The sequence below is a fragment of the Zootoca vivipara genome, chromosome 7 (assembly GCF_965207765.1).
Source record: "Zootoca vivipara chromosome 7, rZooViv2.hap1.1, whole genome shotgun sequence".
In the NCBI taxonomy this organism is placed as follows: Eukaryota; Metazoa; Chordata; class Lepidosauria; order Squamata; family Lacertidae; genus Zootoca; species Zootoca vivipara.
This window is the reverse complement of record NC_142590.1, coordinates 33,303,950-33,319,740: the sequence shown is the minus strand read 5'-3', so window position 1 is coordinate 33,319,740 and position 15,791 is coordinate 33,303,950. Positions and strand designations below refer to the sequence as shown.

General features: G+C 45.7%; 1 protein-coding gene across 3 annotated transcripts; it reads right to left on the bottom strand.

Annotated features, from left to right (window-relative positions):
• Positions 1 to 420: 420 nt before the first annotated feature.
• Positions 421 to 7,323, bottom strand: DIRAS3 (DIRAS family GTPase 3). 3 transcript variants are annotated; one of them, XM_035122864.3, is made up of 2 exons: positions 6,486 to 7,323; positions 421 to 1,973 (listed from the first exon to the last, which is right to left on the bottom strand). In XM_035122864.3, the coding sequence occupies exon 2, from the start codon at positions 1,905 to 1,907 to the stop codon at positions 1,311 to 1,313; it is 597 nt and encodes a 198-aa protein (XP_034978755.2). In that variant the 5' UTR covers positions 1,908 to 1,973; positions 6,486 to 7,323; the 3' UTR covers positions 421 to 1,310. The 3 variants fall into 3 exon arrangements, with proteins under 3 accessions (XP_034978755.2, XP_088530048.1, XP_088530047.1); XM_088673922.1 differs by having other exon boundaries at positions 7,179 to 7,323; XM_088673921.1 differs by having other exon boundaries at positions 5,797 to 6,488.
• Between the last annotated feature and the right edge of the window lie 8,468 nt (positions 7,324 to 15,791).

The window sequence follows — 15,791 nt, the reverse complement described above, 5'->3', positions numbered from 1 at the left end:
GAAGCCACATCTTCGTTCTACAACTTAGCCATTGCTCCATTAATCTTACTTGGCTACGAGTGATCGCCAAAGAAGAAGAAAACAACGACGACAGTGGAATACGTCTGCAGCCAGTTGTAGCAAAATGGAGATTGGAGAATGTTTAATGTGCAGCATGACTCAAGACCAGGTATGGTGGATCTGTAGCCTTCCAGATACTGCTTGGTGGGTCATGGAGGACGAGGCTGATGAGAGTTGGAATCCATGCCTAGAGGGACACACTTTCCCCATCCCTGCCCAAGGCACACCGAAGTTCACCTCTTGGCCACCCTCAATTTGAAAAGCACAGAGAGTATATATTTTTGACCACAAATTCTAGCTTTTAGGAGAAGACAACCTTGGATCTGCTTATGGTTAAGAAGTCAACAGATGCACACTAGGTACTCAAATCACTTTAATTGTTCACATAAAATCCTCGCCAATATACAAACACCACAAATGACGTTTTAACATGTAATAGGAAACAACAAGCACTTCTTTGGTGAGGAATGCAGCTTCTCCTTCCCTACAAGCACGCAGATTCAAAGAAATACGGTAAATGATCAAAAGTCATCATTTACCGCAATCAACATTTGATTTTACCCTGGTGATGCATCCATCTGAAGAGGTGCCCTTGAAGTATGAACAAAACATCAGACACAGTACTATTTTTGTTTGTTTCTGGCTTACTGACCGGAGCCCTAGTGAGAATTGAGAATTGCTTGGTTCCTTGAGCATTTGCATAAGGGCAGGAGGGGCTATGGCAACTTGGAGATGGTTTCAGAAGCAGTGGTAAAATGCAGGACAAGAGTACCCTCTGTTGCTTTTCCTCAATGCTCGTGACCCTAGCGGCTTGTCCTGTGACATAAATGGCTAATACTGGTTGCTGCAGGGTGGGGGTGGGGGCATGGAGAGCAACAGTGGCTGTTTTGGAAAAGCCTGCTAGTGCAGAACAAAACATGCAAACCAACTTCCATCAAGTGAATATTCAAACAGCCTAAACAAAATTTAGACCAGGCATCGCCAAACTGCGGCCCTCTAGATGCTTTTGCCTACAACTCCCATGATCCCTAGCTAACAGGACCAGTGGTCAGGGATGATGGGAATTGTAGTCCAAAACATCTGGAGGGCCGAAGTTTGGGGATGCCTGATTTAGACTATAAAGCAAAAACATCCTGGGTCAGCTCCTTGGGAAATCGCTACTCCAGGCGCATCTCAGGACAGGCGAGACAGTTTTCAACGCAAGAAGAAGTCCTGCTTCAACCACAAAGGCAGCGCAGAACCCAGGCATCTCACATGATTGAGCATTTGCCTTTCAGTTTATCCTTCTTGCGCTGCTGCTTGGATTTCTTGCCGTCCACCTGGAGGCTGACGCTTCTCCTCTTCTCCAAATTCAAGAGCTCCTGGAAAAGCTCCTGCACATTGTAGTTCATTTTGGCCGACGTCTCCATGAAGGAGCATTTCCACTTGGTGGCCAGGACCTCCCCTTCGCTGGCCTGCACTTCCCTCTGTGAATCATCACTCTTGTTCCCCACCAACATGATTGGGACCTTCTGGATGTCTCCTTTGATCTGGCAGATCTGCTCGTAGATGGGCTGAAGCTCTTCGATGGACTGTCGACTGGTCACGGAGTAAACCAACATGAAGGCATGGCCTTTGGAGATGGACAGTCTCTGCATGGCTGGGAACTGGTGGCTCCCGGTAGTATCGGTGATCTGAAGGGTGCAGATGCTCTTGTCGCAGCTGATCACCTGGCGGTACGTGTCCTCGACGGTGGGAATGTACGTCTCCCGGAAGGTTCCCCTCACAAAGCGGAGAACCAGAGAACTCTTGCCAACCCCTGCAGCTCCAAACACGACCACTCGGTAATCATTACTTTGTTCAGGCATATTGCTCGCTCGGCTGGAAACCAAGGAGGAGTTCTGTGTGTTTACATACCCCCTTGGGGAACAGGTCTGGAGAGAGAGAAGAGGGAAGGCAGAAACTTAGGCATAACAAGAGGTTCCGCAACGTTGCTGAATTCAACAACGCCCCCTCCCAAACCCTCCACATTTCAAGGAAGCAGCAGAGCCAAGCCAACCTCCCACTTTCCATAGGCAGACCTCCTATTAGCCGTGAAATATCTGATCCGCCTGCAGCTGTAAGGAGAAATAAGGTTATAATTGCCTATGCGAGTGGAGATCAATCAACCCTCCTCATTAATGCTCTTCGATCCCCAAGCAACAGAACGCCCTGCAGCTGGCGCTAAACCTTCAGGATCGCCCTTCCCCATTAAGCTAGCCTCAGCACACAGCTATTTTCATTTTCTGCTGTGGTGGGGGATGTTGTTGGCTGTAAATCCCAGGGGTTTGTTGCTTCCATTTCTCCTGTTTTCTGCACACGCCCACACTGGCTCTCAAGAAGCAACAGGCTCAGCAATCCAGCTGCATTACTCAGAAGGACCGGTGCAAATGAATATAGACAACCCCAGCATGTTGCTTCCTGGCGTAATCACAGCCACCAACAGGCAGGCAGCTCAGGCCCCTTGTAGGTTTGACCCACAAGCCTGCTGTACCACAAAGTTAAGACCTACATGGCCAGACAGGAAGACCGTGGAATTTTAACTATTATTTCACCTTCCCTCTGCAGTATACCAAGGATCACAAATTTCCTGTGCTGTAAGTACTTAAGTTGGGAATATGCCCCCGGATTCTCAGCAGCATGGGATGTAAAATCACTAAAAAAAAAAAATGAATTGCAAGCAAATATAGGTGGTATCTAACACCAGCGAAATTGGCAAAAATGTACAAGGGAAGTAACAACACATGTTGGAGATGCCATAAAGAAATTGGAACATTCATGCATGTTTGGTGGCATTGTAAAGAAATCAAAGGATTCTGGGAAGAATTTATAAAGAATTGAAAAAGATAACCAAGAACTCCAGAAAGAACCTAGAAATATTTCTGTTAGGTATGTTAAATGATGAAATTAAAGAAAAAGATCAATGTATAATGATGTATGCAATGGCAGCCGCTAGACTTCTAATTGCCCAAAATTGGAAAAGCGAGAGAATACCAAGCAAGGAAGAATGGCAAATAAAATTGATAACATATCAAAATCTGGCAAAAAATACAGGGAAATTAAAGGGGATATCTAATCAGGAAATAGATAAAGACTGGAGAATGTTCAAGGAATATTTGGTCAAAAAAGCTGACCTTATAGCAGACATGTGAAGGGGCCAAAGATAAACAAAAGAAAGGAAAAATGCATAAAAGAATACCCAAAATCTAGGATATTTAAAGCGCAATGGAAAAAGGCTGGAAGTCACATGGGGGGGGAAGGTGTGGGTGGATTGGGGATTTTTTATTTGAATTTTTTTGTCTGAAATGTATTTATAATTGTTTGTACTTGATGCTCTTTCTTTTGGTTTATTGTATTTGGAAATATAAAAGAAAAAAATGAATCACAAGCAGTCACACCTCATCTTGTTGACATTCATTTTAACTAATTACAAGGAATTCTGGGACTACTGGAATAACAGTGTAATCCTAACCATGTCCATTCAGAAGTAAGTCCTGTTGAATTCAGTGAGGTTGCTCCCAGACAAGTGGGGTTAGGATTGCAGACTAATCCATTGCCATAGGGGTCAGGGAACTGGGTCTCTCCAGATGATGCTGGACTACAACTCCCATCATCTCTGATCATTGGCCACACTGGCCAGAGCTGATGGGAGTTGGAGTTTAATGTATCTGAAGGGCTACAGGTTCCCCACACCTGGGCTATCAGTTTCCTCAGGGTCTAGACAAAGACGTTCATGGAAACATTCCATTCAGCCCAGCCAATATTCTCAGCATCATCCTGCAGACCTGCCATAAACCATAATTTGTGGGTAAACACTGCTGAATTCAGTGGGGCTTACTTTTGAATTAGTACACACAAGATTGGGCTGTCTCAAGAGTATCAGAGCCAGGTCTTTTTATGGCAGTTCTCACTAGTACAGAGAAGCCACACATCTCTCTCTCTCTCTCTCCCCATGGCAGCCATTTTGTGCTGTGCTGGCATCCACAGCACTTTATCAATATGTGAATAACACCAACACCTCATTTTTAAAACAACAAAAACAACAAAAATAGACTGATCAAAATACTTTTGGCACAGGAGATATTGGATATGCTGTTTGCCAAGATGACTGCATCAAACTGTTGCTCGGGCGGGGAAAATATTTCTACTTCAGGAAGTTTAGGCATCTGGGCTTTTCCCTTCATTCCTAATTCTACCAGCCAAAAATCCAAGCAAAGAAGTCGCAAAAGCCTTCTTTTCAAGCCTTCAGGTTGAATCACCTTATGGTTCCTTTCCAGTGAGACAATTCTGAAGGTAGAATGTTTTCCAATTAATTCATTTATTACTTGTGCCGTTGTTTTAGCGGCAGATTTAACATCTCTTTTAAAAAAGTGTACTAAAGCATGTATTATTGGTGTACTGTGATCTTCAAATGAAGGGTACTATATAGATCTAATAAATAAAAGTAAAATAAAAAAATCACTATTAACAAGGCTAGGGGTTACTGAATAACCGAACTCCACATAGTACTGTACAAGTTTAAATCTGCCAAAGCCCCTTTCCAAATTCATTTTCGTCTCCTCTTCCTCTGTGTTGTTTCCTCAAACAGCACGGAGGACAGCCAACGCTTTTTGAAAACACTAGTATTGAAATAATCTGAAGCACTTTTGCCAGGTGATAAGAAGAAACAGGGTTTTAGAAAGCAAGAATGGTAAAACAAAACAGAACAGGGAGCAGGGTACAGGTGCGCCAGCTGTTTCTGTGACAGGGCCCCTGTGCCTTTAACAGCCACAGGACTGAAGGAAATTCTGCAGATGATGTTTGCCATTGCAACATCCACATTCTGAAAGCATTTCATCTGTTGACCACACAACCTTCAAAGGGGTAGGAGGAGTCCAACCTACTCAAGTATCTCCTGGAGCTTGGAGTTACTGGTAGTTTGGAACCCATGTACTGATTATAAAAAGGCAATTCCCAGTGCTGCTCTGCCCCCAATATCCTCCCGCCGCCGCCGCCAACTTCCTCCCCAAGCTCATTGGGAAGATCCATGTCTGCCATTAAGCAAGCCCAACAGAGTCAAGAAGATTTCAGACTTGGATCTGTAAGACCAGAATTCAAATCCTAGGGTGCAGTCAAGTTGCTGCTGTTTTGGTGTGCTTCACCCTTCATCTGCTCAAATCAGCAGGACTTAAATTCATTTATGTTTGTGGACACACCCATGAAGTATGGAAGTGGGTGTGGATGTATTTCCCCTATGTAATGGTGTTCACACCTTGGCTAGAGAGAATAAGGAACTGGTGGCTTAAGGAGTTTGAAGAACCAGAAGCATCAAACAGTAGCATCTTGCAACAAAATACAAGAGATACATGCATTTTGGGGAATGTTGCCTGAAAACAGATTAAAAACTCAGCACTGCAAACACAGTGAGCGCACACCATTAACAAGAGTAGGAGCACAGCCCTAATCTAGTAGTCCCAACAACAGTAGCCAATAGCATGGTGGACAGCACTCTCTAGAAACCTAGGAAGTTGCCTAATACTAGCTTGTATATTTGTCCAGAATCTAAGGCAGAGGTCTTCTCCATCACTTGCTATCTGATCCTGATAACTGGAGACATCTAGGATTGAACGAGGGACATTGTGCATGCAATTCATGTACTCTAGTCCTGAGCTATGATCCCCCCCTCCTCCCTCTGTGTGTGTTCCTCCAGCTGAAGGAACAGGAGTAACAGCAACCTACCTCACTACGTTGTCCTGTTGCAAACAGGTTCAAAGCTTCTGCAAGGAACGCCCCCACTCTTTAAACCTCTCAAGTTTCATTGGAATGGAGGCTTTTCTTCCAAGCAACTGTTGCTCAGGGCCGAGGTGCAAAGGCGCTGCTCCGCCTAAGCACACACATATTCCCGCACACTTTATATGCAGCGGTGGGAACCCCCAAAAGCGGGGACGTTGTCCTGCGGCAGCCCGAGACCCTATCCCAAGGGGGTCGGAGGGGAGGGTGGATGATGACCCCACTACGCTGGCGAAGGCAAGTCTCGGCAGGATCAGCCAAGATAGAAACGTCACGGTGGGAATCAGATTTGGGGAAACCAAACAGAAACAGGCGTGGATGCGTTCCAGAAAGCACTCCCTCTCCACCAGCCAGGAGTGAAGAATTCCCCCCAAAGGGCTCTCTCTCCCAGCCTCCAGGCAGCCAACGAGCAGGCCAGGTCTCCCGGCAGCTCAGTAGCCCACAGGGGCGAGGCAGCATCCGAGAAGGAAGCCCAGCAACACGCAAACACACAAACACAGAGGAGCAAAGCTCCCCAGGACTGTCAAGAGACGCAGATTTTGTCATACACCAACAACATCGCATCGCACACACACCTCCCCCTCCCCAAAATGAGGACCCCCCCCCTCCACCCGCAACCCTCTCGGTGCTCTCTTTACCTCGGTCGCTGGCTCTTCCAGAAGCCTGGGCGGCCAGCCTCTCTCGCTGCCTGCCGGGCGTCACCAGGGGGGGAGGCACTCCCGGGAAATGCGCTCCCCTGCGCCCCGGCGGGGTAACCCAGGCAGGGCGGCGCCATCGCGCCCAGGGACCAAGGCGGCCTGCCTCTCCCCTGGTGCTGCCGGCTGCTGCCCTGGAGCTCCCCAGCTGAGTGAGTCCGCGATGGCGGCGGAGGCAGCAAAGCGTCGCCCCGGTGGAGCTTGCTCTGCCTAATAACCCTTCTCCAGAAACAGCAGCCCACTTTCCCCCCGCCCGGCCACTCTCACGTTCCAGCTGCGCGGAGCATCCCCAGGCAAGCGTCACCGGGGAAAGCTGAGGACAATGGCTGAAAGGCACCGAACGCGGCGGGGGCGGAGGAGACTTTCCCTTTCCATCGAAAGAGAAAGAGTGCGCCCCAGTTTGTTGGGCGGGTGGGGGCTTGTTTCCCCCCCTCCTTCTGTCTCTTTCTTGGCCGATGAGTTTTCGGGGGCTGGCTGTTTTCCAGGGAAATAAACAAGCACCACCACCACCACGCTCTTTGCAATGGAAAGGAATTGCTCTTAAGATCTCCAGGGCTGCTTCGAGTGAAAATCATTAATCTAGCTTCTCCACACAGGTGACATCCTCCCCGCCCCCCGCCACCTCCACTGTTTTACCCTGCTCCGTCTCCGTGCGGCATCTCTTGTGCTGCACCTGTTGAATTTCCGCTTTGTCGTCAAATATATTTAGAGTCACGGCCGGAAAGAAAGGAAATGGGGTGTGGGAGCAACCTCTTTGTTTCAGAGCTCGCCCACCACCTGCAACTTTTAGGTGAAGACGCACACATTTTAAAGGACTTCCATACGTGCCACCCTGAGTCCTTGCAAGCGCAGCTGCACATTCTCCAATAGTGGACGGTGGGGGAAGAAATCGGGCACGTTATTAGCATCAACAAAGCTTTAAACAAAAAAAAAACGTGCCCACACGCGATAAATAACAACACAGACGTCTGTGGTGGAGTCTTAGTGATGCATGGAGAATGTTTGTGTTTAAAATATTGATAAATTCCATTTGGGTAGCTGACTGCCATTCATTCATTCATTCATTTTATTTGTCAATGGCATGCCGCTAGTGAGACAGCTCCATTTCCCTTGCCACATCTCCATCAGTGATATACCGGTACCACTAGTGGGAAATCCCAATCTCCCTTTGTCCCACATTGACTATGAACATAGCTGCCAAGTTATCCCCTTTTTAAAGGGATTTTCCATTATGCTGAATAGGCTTCCTCGCGAGAAAAGGGAAAACTTGGCAGCTATGACTATGAACTTGATTTCTCCTTCCTTCCTTCTTCTCTGCACTCTCAGGGCACACTCTGAATTTTACAGAATTTTACAGAATTGCATGGACAAAAACAAGATGGGGCCCTGCCCTCAAGGAACTTACAATCTCATTATCCCAGAGGTCAGGTGTGGATAGACTTGAGGCTGGAAATACCTACTTTTTGCAGGATCCAGCAGAACCCCAAGATCCTCAGACAAAAGCTTGGAGCCAAAGACATGCATTTAGAATTAAAGAATGATGAGCCCAGGAATCTGGTTTGAGTACCAGAACTGAATGGAGTTCTTCTACACACACGCACATGCATACCAAACCCACACCCCTACTCCTGGGTTTATTCCAAAGTTCTTCCTTTCAGCAGCGAAATTTAGGAGTCATTTTATTGCTGCTCTTGTCAAACAATTGGGAGTCAGAAATCTATGCCAATCTTCTGCAAATTGTCCATGTCTCTACTGTTAGGTACAGATCTACCTTCTTTCCACTCCTGCATAGATCATAGAATTGTAAAGTTGGCAGGGGTCATGAGGGTCATCTAGTCCAACCCCCTGCAATGCAGGAATCTTTTGCCCAATTTGGCTTGAAACCACAACCCTGAGATGAAGTTGTGGGTGGTTCATCTTTACCAATGGATCTATCCCAGCACTACTTATGATGGAAAGTAAGGAGAGAGAGAAAACAGGTGGGGCAGGCAGGGAGGTGAGAGGAGTGGGAAATTGTGTCTTTGAATATGTACAGCTTGGGAACAGGTGGAAACGAGGTTTTTGTGGAGAAGCCCAAGGCCAGACACAAAAAGGTTGGTGCTTGCAAAGTGTTGTGCATGGTATAGGGTTTTGGAGGGGCTGGTGATTGGTCCTAGCGGTGTCTTTACTCCCCCCCCCCCCGATATTATATGTGATGTAAGCTGTAAGCTGTGGGCATGGCTTGGGGAGACCTGGCAAAATTAATTAGGGCTGGAGATTCCCCTTTCCACTGATTTAGGAATTTGAATCCCATCATGCTGAAATGGAGGCTCCTCTCTTTCATTAGCTGCAATATGCCTCTGAATAAAAAGGCAAGGAAGGAGGCTTTTGACATTTTAGTATTTAGATTATCTATGCCTATAAAAGCTGCATGATGGCGAAACAAGCCCCCCAAAACCAGGGTGCAGTTTTTCCCAGTATGAGGACGCCTTGATGAAGTGAACTGCCCCCCTGGCATTTCTCCTTGCCACTCAGCTGTTACAGACCATCCTAGATACTACTACAAATAGAAGCAAGATTTTTCTCCCCCGCCTGAGCTTGTGGGAGTCCAGTGCTGCTGTCAAGCAGTTTATTTCCCCTTGACTCATACTCATGGTTATTTATTTGCATCTAAAAAGCAGACCAATTAATTACAGTCTGTATCTTGGCTTTTAGGCTGTTTCCCAGCATTTATTCTTTGGGGCAGCTGCAGTTTTGAAGTTGCCGTTTCCCCCAGAGAGTGGAGATGCAGCATACATAAACCTCTTCCCCCGCCCCACAAAGATAGAAGAATTCTTTCTAGTTCTACTTTCATATGAAGCTACTTGTGGAATGCTGAGATCTAGGCACTGCATCATCATCATCAACATTATTATAACAAGACTTCTGTAGCATTTCATTTTTAAAATCTCTAAGTGGTATACATTCAATGGTACCAGAAGTATCATTAAAAATAGCAATAAAAGCAGACTTTTAAACAGTAGGCACAACAAAACAATAGAAATGATGATAAAATCAATGTCCATAATAAAATTACATGTCTGGTTAGGCTTTAAAGAAGCACAGCTGCCTTTGTAGTTGAAGCCCGTATTTTCAAACTTTGCACCATCCCACATTGGGTGTTGGGATTGCTTCTTACCTTCTCCTACGCCTTTAGCACTAGATGAAGAACTACACACGTGAAATGGATTCTATACATATAAGATGAAACCGTGGTAGGTGTTTGTAAGGTGAAAAAGCAGCAGGCAGCTGTAAGAATGGCTTAATGGCAAGTGAAGGGTGTCAACTGGAGACTAAATAAGAAGGGAAGCAGCTATGGGGGAATATCTTGAACATATGATTGCAACGGGAGCTGGAAACCCGATTTTAAGAAATTGTATTGCGTTAAAGTAATTTGGTGCGATTTGTAGTAATTTGGAATTATCATCATCATTATCATCATAGATACAGAGAAGAAGTAGGACCAGGTAAAACAAAACAAAACAAAACAAAATGAATGGTTTTCATTGGTTGCCAGTGTAATAGGGAAGAAACCTCTGATTTTTGCATGGCTCAAATATAACCTACTGTACAAAGGTAAGAACCGCACCTGTTACTTTGTTTCGCTTCTGGTCTCCCCCATCACTGGCATGTGGCCCTCAGAGTATTACCCATTAGAGAATGCGGCCCTTGAGATAGAAAATGACCCCTCTCTCCTGGTTTCTTCCTGTTCAGCTTGTGAACACTGGGCTCTCAATTGTTGCTTTTTCTGTGATCCTCAGTGCTATATTGCAGGGGCTTCAAGAACATAGACATTGCTGCTTCTGAAACATGCTCTGTGGATTCACTGGCTCATACCTTTCAAGCATGTGCAAAACTGCAGGTTTGAGTCTTTCTCCTGAGTCCTGCTGCCTCTTATTGACAAAGGAAGGTTTCTGCTCTTTTCCAGGTGTGTTATTGGATCTGCCCACCTCTTCTGAATTTCACTAGCTCTATAGGGAAGAACGCTGCAGAGAGAGGAAAAGGTTCCTGGAAATAATATTGAAAAGACAACCCGAGTGGGATACAAGAGAAATTATGTAAGTGGAATTTCACCGGCATTTTATTTTGAAGTATGAGCCAGCCTGGCCCAGTTAAATTTCCAGACATATAAAAGGAATAGACAACAACCACAGGAAAATGGCCCTAAAAGAGTTTTCATTTTTATAATGCAGTTTTGAAAGCATTCAAGAGCTGGCAGTGCCTCCTGAATATTGCCTTGTTCGCCATGCCTGCCCCCCCCCCTCTCCACTCACCCAAAGCCATCAAGCAGATTAATCTTTTGAGAGATTTCTCAGCACGATGAATGGAATAAACATGGATTTAAGAATCCACTCTCCACATGATGGAGTCCAAGACCAGCTGCTGGATGGGTGGATGAGATGAAAACAGAGAGTGACCAAAACTGAAGAATATTAGGGGGGAATATTATAGAGCAGGCATGTCCAACAGGTAGACCGTGATCTACCAGTAGATCACTGGGTGTCTGTGGTAGATCACCGGTAGATCAGTGGGTCCCCCCAAAGAAGCTAAAAAAACTGGCTCCCCTAAAAAAGCTTAACATCTTTGCCCTGCACCCCTAAAAAACTGGGCTTTCCTCCCTATGAAAAGCTCAACAACTTTGACCTGAACCACCAAAAACAGGGTTTTCCTTCCTTAAAAAAGCTCAACATCGCTTTCCTCCTCCCTAAAGAAGCTCAACAACTTTGACCTGAACCCCCAAAAAGGGGGTAGATCACTCCCAGTTTTTAACTCTGTGAGTAGATTGCAGTCTCTTGGAAGTTGGCCACCCTTGTTATAGAGCAACAGCTATGTCCTCAAGGATGATGGATAAATTTGGGTTTGTTTGCATTTTAAGGAAAAACTACTTAATTTGCACTTCTCAAACCAATCCACAAACTGAAACACAATAATTTTTTGAAACTTACATTTCCTCAAATTTTGCGGTGCAGTTGTCCAACCAAACAACGTGCGCAAAATTGCATACATATTAGGGGGGAAGTGTGCACAAAATACATGCCTTAGTGAAATGAACATACAAAAAATTGCATTCAATTAGAGGAAATTGCTTGCAAAATGTGTAAATTAGTCAAAACTGCACCTAAAAATGTGTATATTGGGGGAAATCCGCAGTAAAATGTTGATGAAATTTCATGAGGTTTTTTTTAAAATTAAATTGCAAAAATATGTTATCTTTGTCTACAACAAAATGGAGTTTGCTATCAAGTAAATGTGTTTAACATCAGGTCAGCAGAAGCCAGGACTACTCCCCCCCCCCTGTAATCAAGATGGTGCAGCCATTTAAGTGAGTTTTTTTAAAAGAGTATTATATTCCTTTAAAAAAAGTCAGGGTCGACCATTTGTTTGTGGGGAATATTTGCTCTAATGCAGGCATCCCCAAAGTTTGGCCCTCCAGATGTTTTGGACTACAATTCCCATCATCCCTGACCACTGGTCCTGTCAGCTAGGGATCATGGGAGTTGTAGGCCAAAAATCTGGAGGGCTGCAGTTTGGGAATGCCTGCTCTAATGTATCAGAAACATGGAGACAGTTTTCATTGTAAATAATGGAATGGGTGTGGATGTGTGAGAAATAAAGAAATGTTACTTGTGTGCTTCACAACATGGCTGTCTAAGGCAGGTCCCCATATGTCTGTTTAAGTCCAGGATCTAAAATAATCCAGCTGCACCACTGGGAGATGCCAGCATGGCTAATGTGCAGGTGTGGTGGATTTGTCGTCTAGCAACCTCTAGATCAGGCATCCCCAAACTCGGCCCTCCAGCTGTTTTGGGACTACAACTCCCATCATCCCTAGCTAACAGGACCAGTGGTCAGGGATGATGGAAGTTGTAGTCCCCAAACAGCTGGAGGGCCAGGTTTGGGGGTGCTTGCTCTACAGACTCACAGATTCCTCATAAAGCAACATATCTGAAGCCCAAACACTTCCATGACAAAGGAGCCCAAAGTTTGCAATAATTTCAGAGAAGCTACGACTCAATCTACCGTAGCAGTGGGGCAAAAGGAGAGGGGGAGGGATAGAAAGATGGGAGCCAAATCACCTTTCCGAAAAGCCCCTCAGATCTGGGTTATGAATGGTGTCATGAAGCCAAGCTAGACAGCTTCGTCTCTGCCTGGTTAACATTACAAAAAGGAGGAAATAGGAGGACAGGCAAACAGCCAATATGAAACCCTTTCCTGGAAAGGCCTGCTCAGGGGAAACTGTATGCGAGGCCTAGGCGGGACTGATTCTCAAGCACACACACCTTTGATATGCGAGCCATAAAGCCAGGCTGGCAAAATACGTCACTGCAGCTAATATATGCTCAATAAGTACTCCCAGAGCACAGGGTGTGTATCCTTAATTACACAGAGGAAGCAGTACTTTTTACTTTTTATTATTTTTGTGTGTGAGGGGAAACAGGACAGTTGAGATGATCTTCTGAAAGGCTTTGGTTTAAATTGTTCAGTATCCATCATCTGTCTCAAAAAATAAACAGGGAATGTGAACATCGTTCTTGAACAGGCGCTGTGAATTGCCAACCCTCTGGAACCTGTGACTGGTTATCATGAGTTCCTTTCCCCCCCTCTCACCAGGGTCTGCGTGCTGTAGTTATAGTAGGCAGGAGAGAAAATATCCTCATTAATTTTCTCTTTTATATAACATCCCAGAAGAACTGATTTGCATATGGGACTGAAGGCATAGGCACTGTTCTATATTTAATAGAACTTCAACTTTTAGGAAAAAGAAACGAAACCACGTAACAGCATGGGCAAAGAGGCCCCCACACGCTGCTTTGGAATATATTTCCTGGTTCCTCTCCAAATGTCGCAGAAGCCCAGCAGCAGAGAGCTAATTCATCAAAGGCAATGTGATCGTCAGAGAGATGCAATCCCCTACTAATGTTGGAGCAAGGAAAGGAAGCTGTCACCGGGGACTGATTTTAGTAGGCGTCTTGTGCCAGAGGTGTTACATTCGGAGCTATTAAAGCCAGTGGGATTTGCTGCCAACTCCAGTGGGCTGTAGAGTGAAGCCGGTTATCTTGCCAGCTATATCAGCCACAGACACCTCTGCCTAATGGTGTGAATTGCTGAGTTTACCTCCATGTCTACGTCTGCACAGTAGCAGCTCAGCCTGTTCCTATTTCGCAGCGGGTATAGACCGGTAGCGGTCCGTGTCCTTATGCAGGGGGAACAAATTTAGGGAGCCTGACCTGACCCTGCTTCTTGGCCTCCCTTCTTTTTAATTGAAAGGGGATCTATTAAGAGGAAAGCTTGTCCTCTTCTGTGATGTATAATTTAATCAATGTAGATGTGGGAAGGGATCAGCCACAGGGCATAATCTTTGGCAGGGTGTGGCTGAGCCTGAGCCACATACATCCCCGACAGGTCCAAGGAGGGTCAGGGTCAGGAATTACCTGTGCAAAGCAAAAGAGTTTAGCATAGTTATCTGGACAGAGTTCAGATAAGGCCTAACAAAAGATGTAATATTTGAAAACACATCCTTCTAAGGCCACCCCCCCCCCGGAGGATAAACACAGCTGTTACCAATCATTTATATCTAGCACATATTTTGACTGCAATCCTTACGAGATCTAAAACCCATTGAACTCAGTGGCACTTACTTCTGAGTAAAAAAAAAACATAGGCTCAGGTTGCAAGCATACCTTTACAGCTGGAGCCTATGCCTTTTTTGCTCAGGAGTAAGTGTGCATGAGACTGTAGGCTTAGATTGTCTTCTGAGGGTCAAAGTTAATTGTGGTAGATTGCATTATGTGTGCATGCATTTTCTTATCTATTTATTTTTCTTGTGTCATGGATCCCAAAGTGGCCTGCATGTGTTTCCCCAAGCCCTGACCATATGCAGACCAGATGAGCTTGAGCATGATGGTAGCTTGGTTTGCTTTACTTTAAAAATAATCATATGATCATAAAAGCACTCTGAGACTCATCTAGTTCTTGCAGTTCAGGAATCTCAGATGCCCAGCATGTTTGCACTTCTGTCTCAGCTGGCTTGGTCATTGTCCACAGAATGGAAGATGGTAGGATCCCCAAGGATGTGCTCTACAGGGAACAGGCTTCGAGAACCAGACAAACTCCGCCACTCAAAGATGTCTGCAAATGTGACACGAAGCCTGGCAATTTTAAACTTGCCATGTGAGAATCCCTGGAAGATGATCGCAGTGTTTGGAGTCAGACAGTCACATTGTACATCTATAGCAGTGACCAGAGGAGGAATGACCACTGGGAGGAGCGCGGTGAGAAGAAATACCATGGTGTATCTGCAGCAGCACAACCCGACGCCTTTCATCTGCCCCAGCTGCAACAAAACATGTCTCTCCCATATCGTTCTCTAAAGCCACAGCAGACACTGTAAATCTCCAGCGTTTTGACTTCAACCCCAAAGGTGCACTAATCCATTGTCTCCCGAGACAGACAGATGCCAACAACAACTACTGGAATTAGAATCCATGCACCATGAATATGTTAGGGCACAGCAATGGATAAGTTGCTGGACTCCTGACTCCTATCAGCCCCAGCCAGCATGGCTAATCGGGATGATGGAAGTTGTAGTCCCAAAGCAACTGGAGAGCCACAGGTTCCCCCGCTGTTCTACTGGGGTTAGACAAATGCCAGTGTCTGCCTGTGGGTTGAAGGGGCCTGTATTCCCAGCTCCTTTTCTGCTCTTCCTGCTCCTCTCTGGACCATGATCAAAAGCACCTGCGATCTGCCGGCTCTGTGAGTCTGGTCACGATCAATGCTGATTAATGCTCTTGCTGGCTCTCTCCCCAGAGAGCGGGAGTACATAACCATGGTGACTGAAAGCCTCTCTCGCCTGCCCTTTGAACAGAGATTGTTTCCACTTATTGGCAGAAGGCTGCTGCAGGCTAATTCTACCTGGTTTTGGTGAGCACACATGTGCCTCAAACACGGCGTCACTGGCTCGCTGTTTTCTCTCTCCACACAATTCTGCCTTGCTGTTTATGTAATTAGAGGAAGATCACTAAGGGCTTTCTCCCCCTTTTCCACCCAAAGCATATAAACTCCAGTGACATCACCGATTCACTGTGACCATTTTATAAGGCTGGGTAGCCACAACTTACCTCCCTCTGAAAGAACTAATCCACTTCAATTTTGCAGCACAATGCAGCGTGTGTCTGGCTGTTAACTGGAAGGCTAGTGTCCTGCATTGCTGGGGCTTGGACTAGATGACTC

What these genes read in the sequence shown, in the direction of transcription:
- DIRAS3 (XM_035122864.3), bottom strand. Translation starts at nt 1,907, where the DNA reads ATGCCTGAACAAAGTAATGATTACCGAGTGGTCGTGTTTGGAGCTGCA.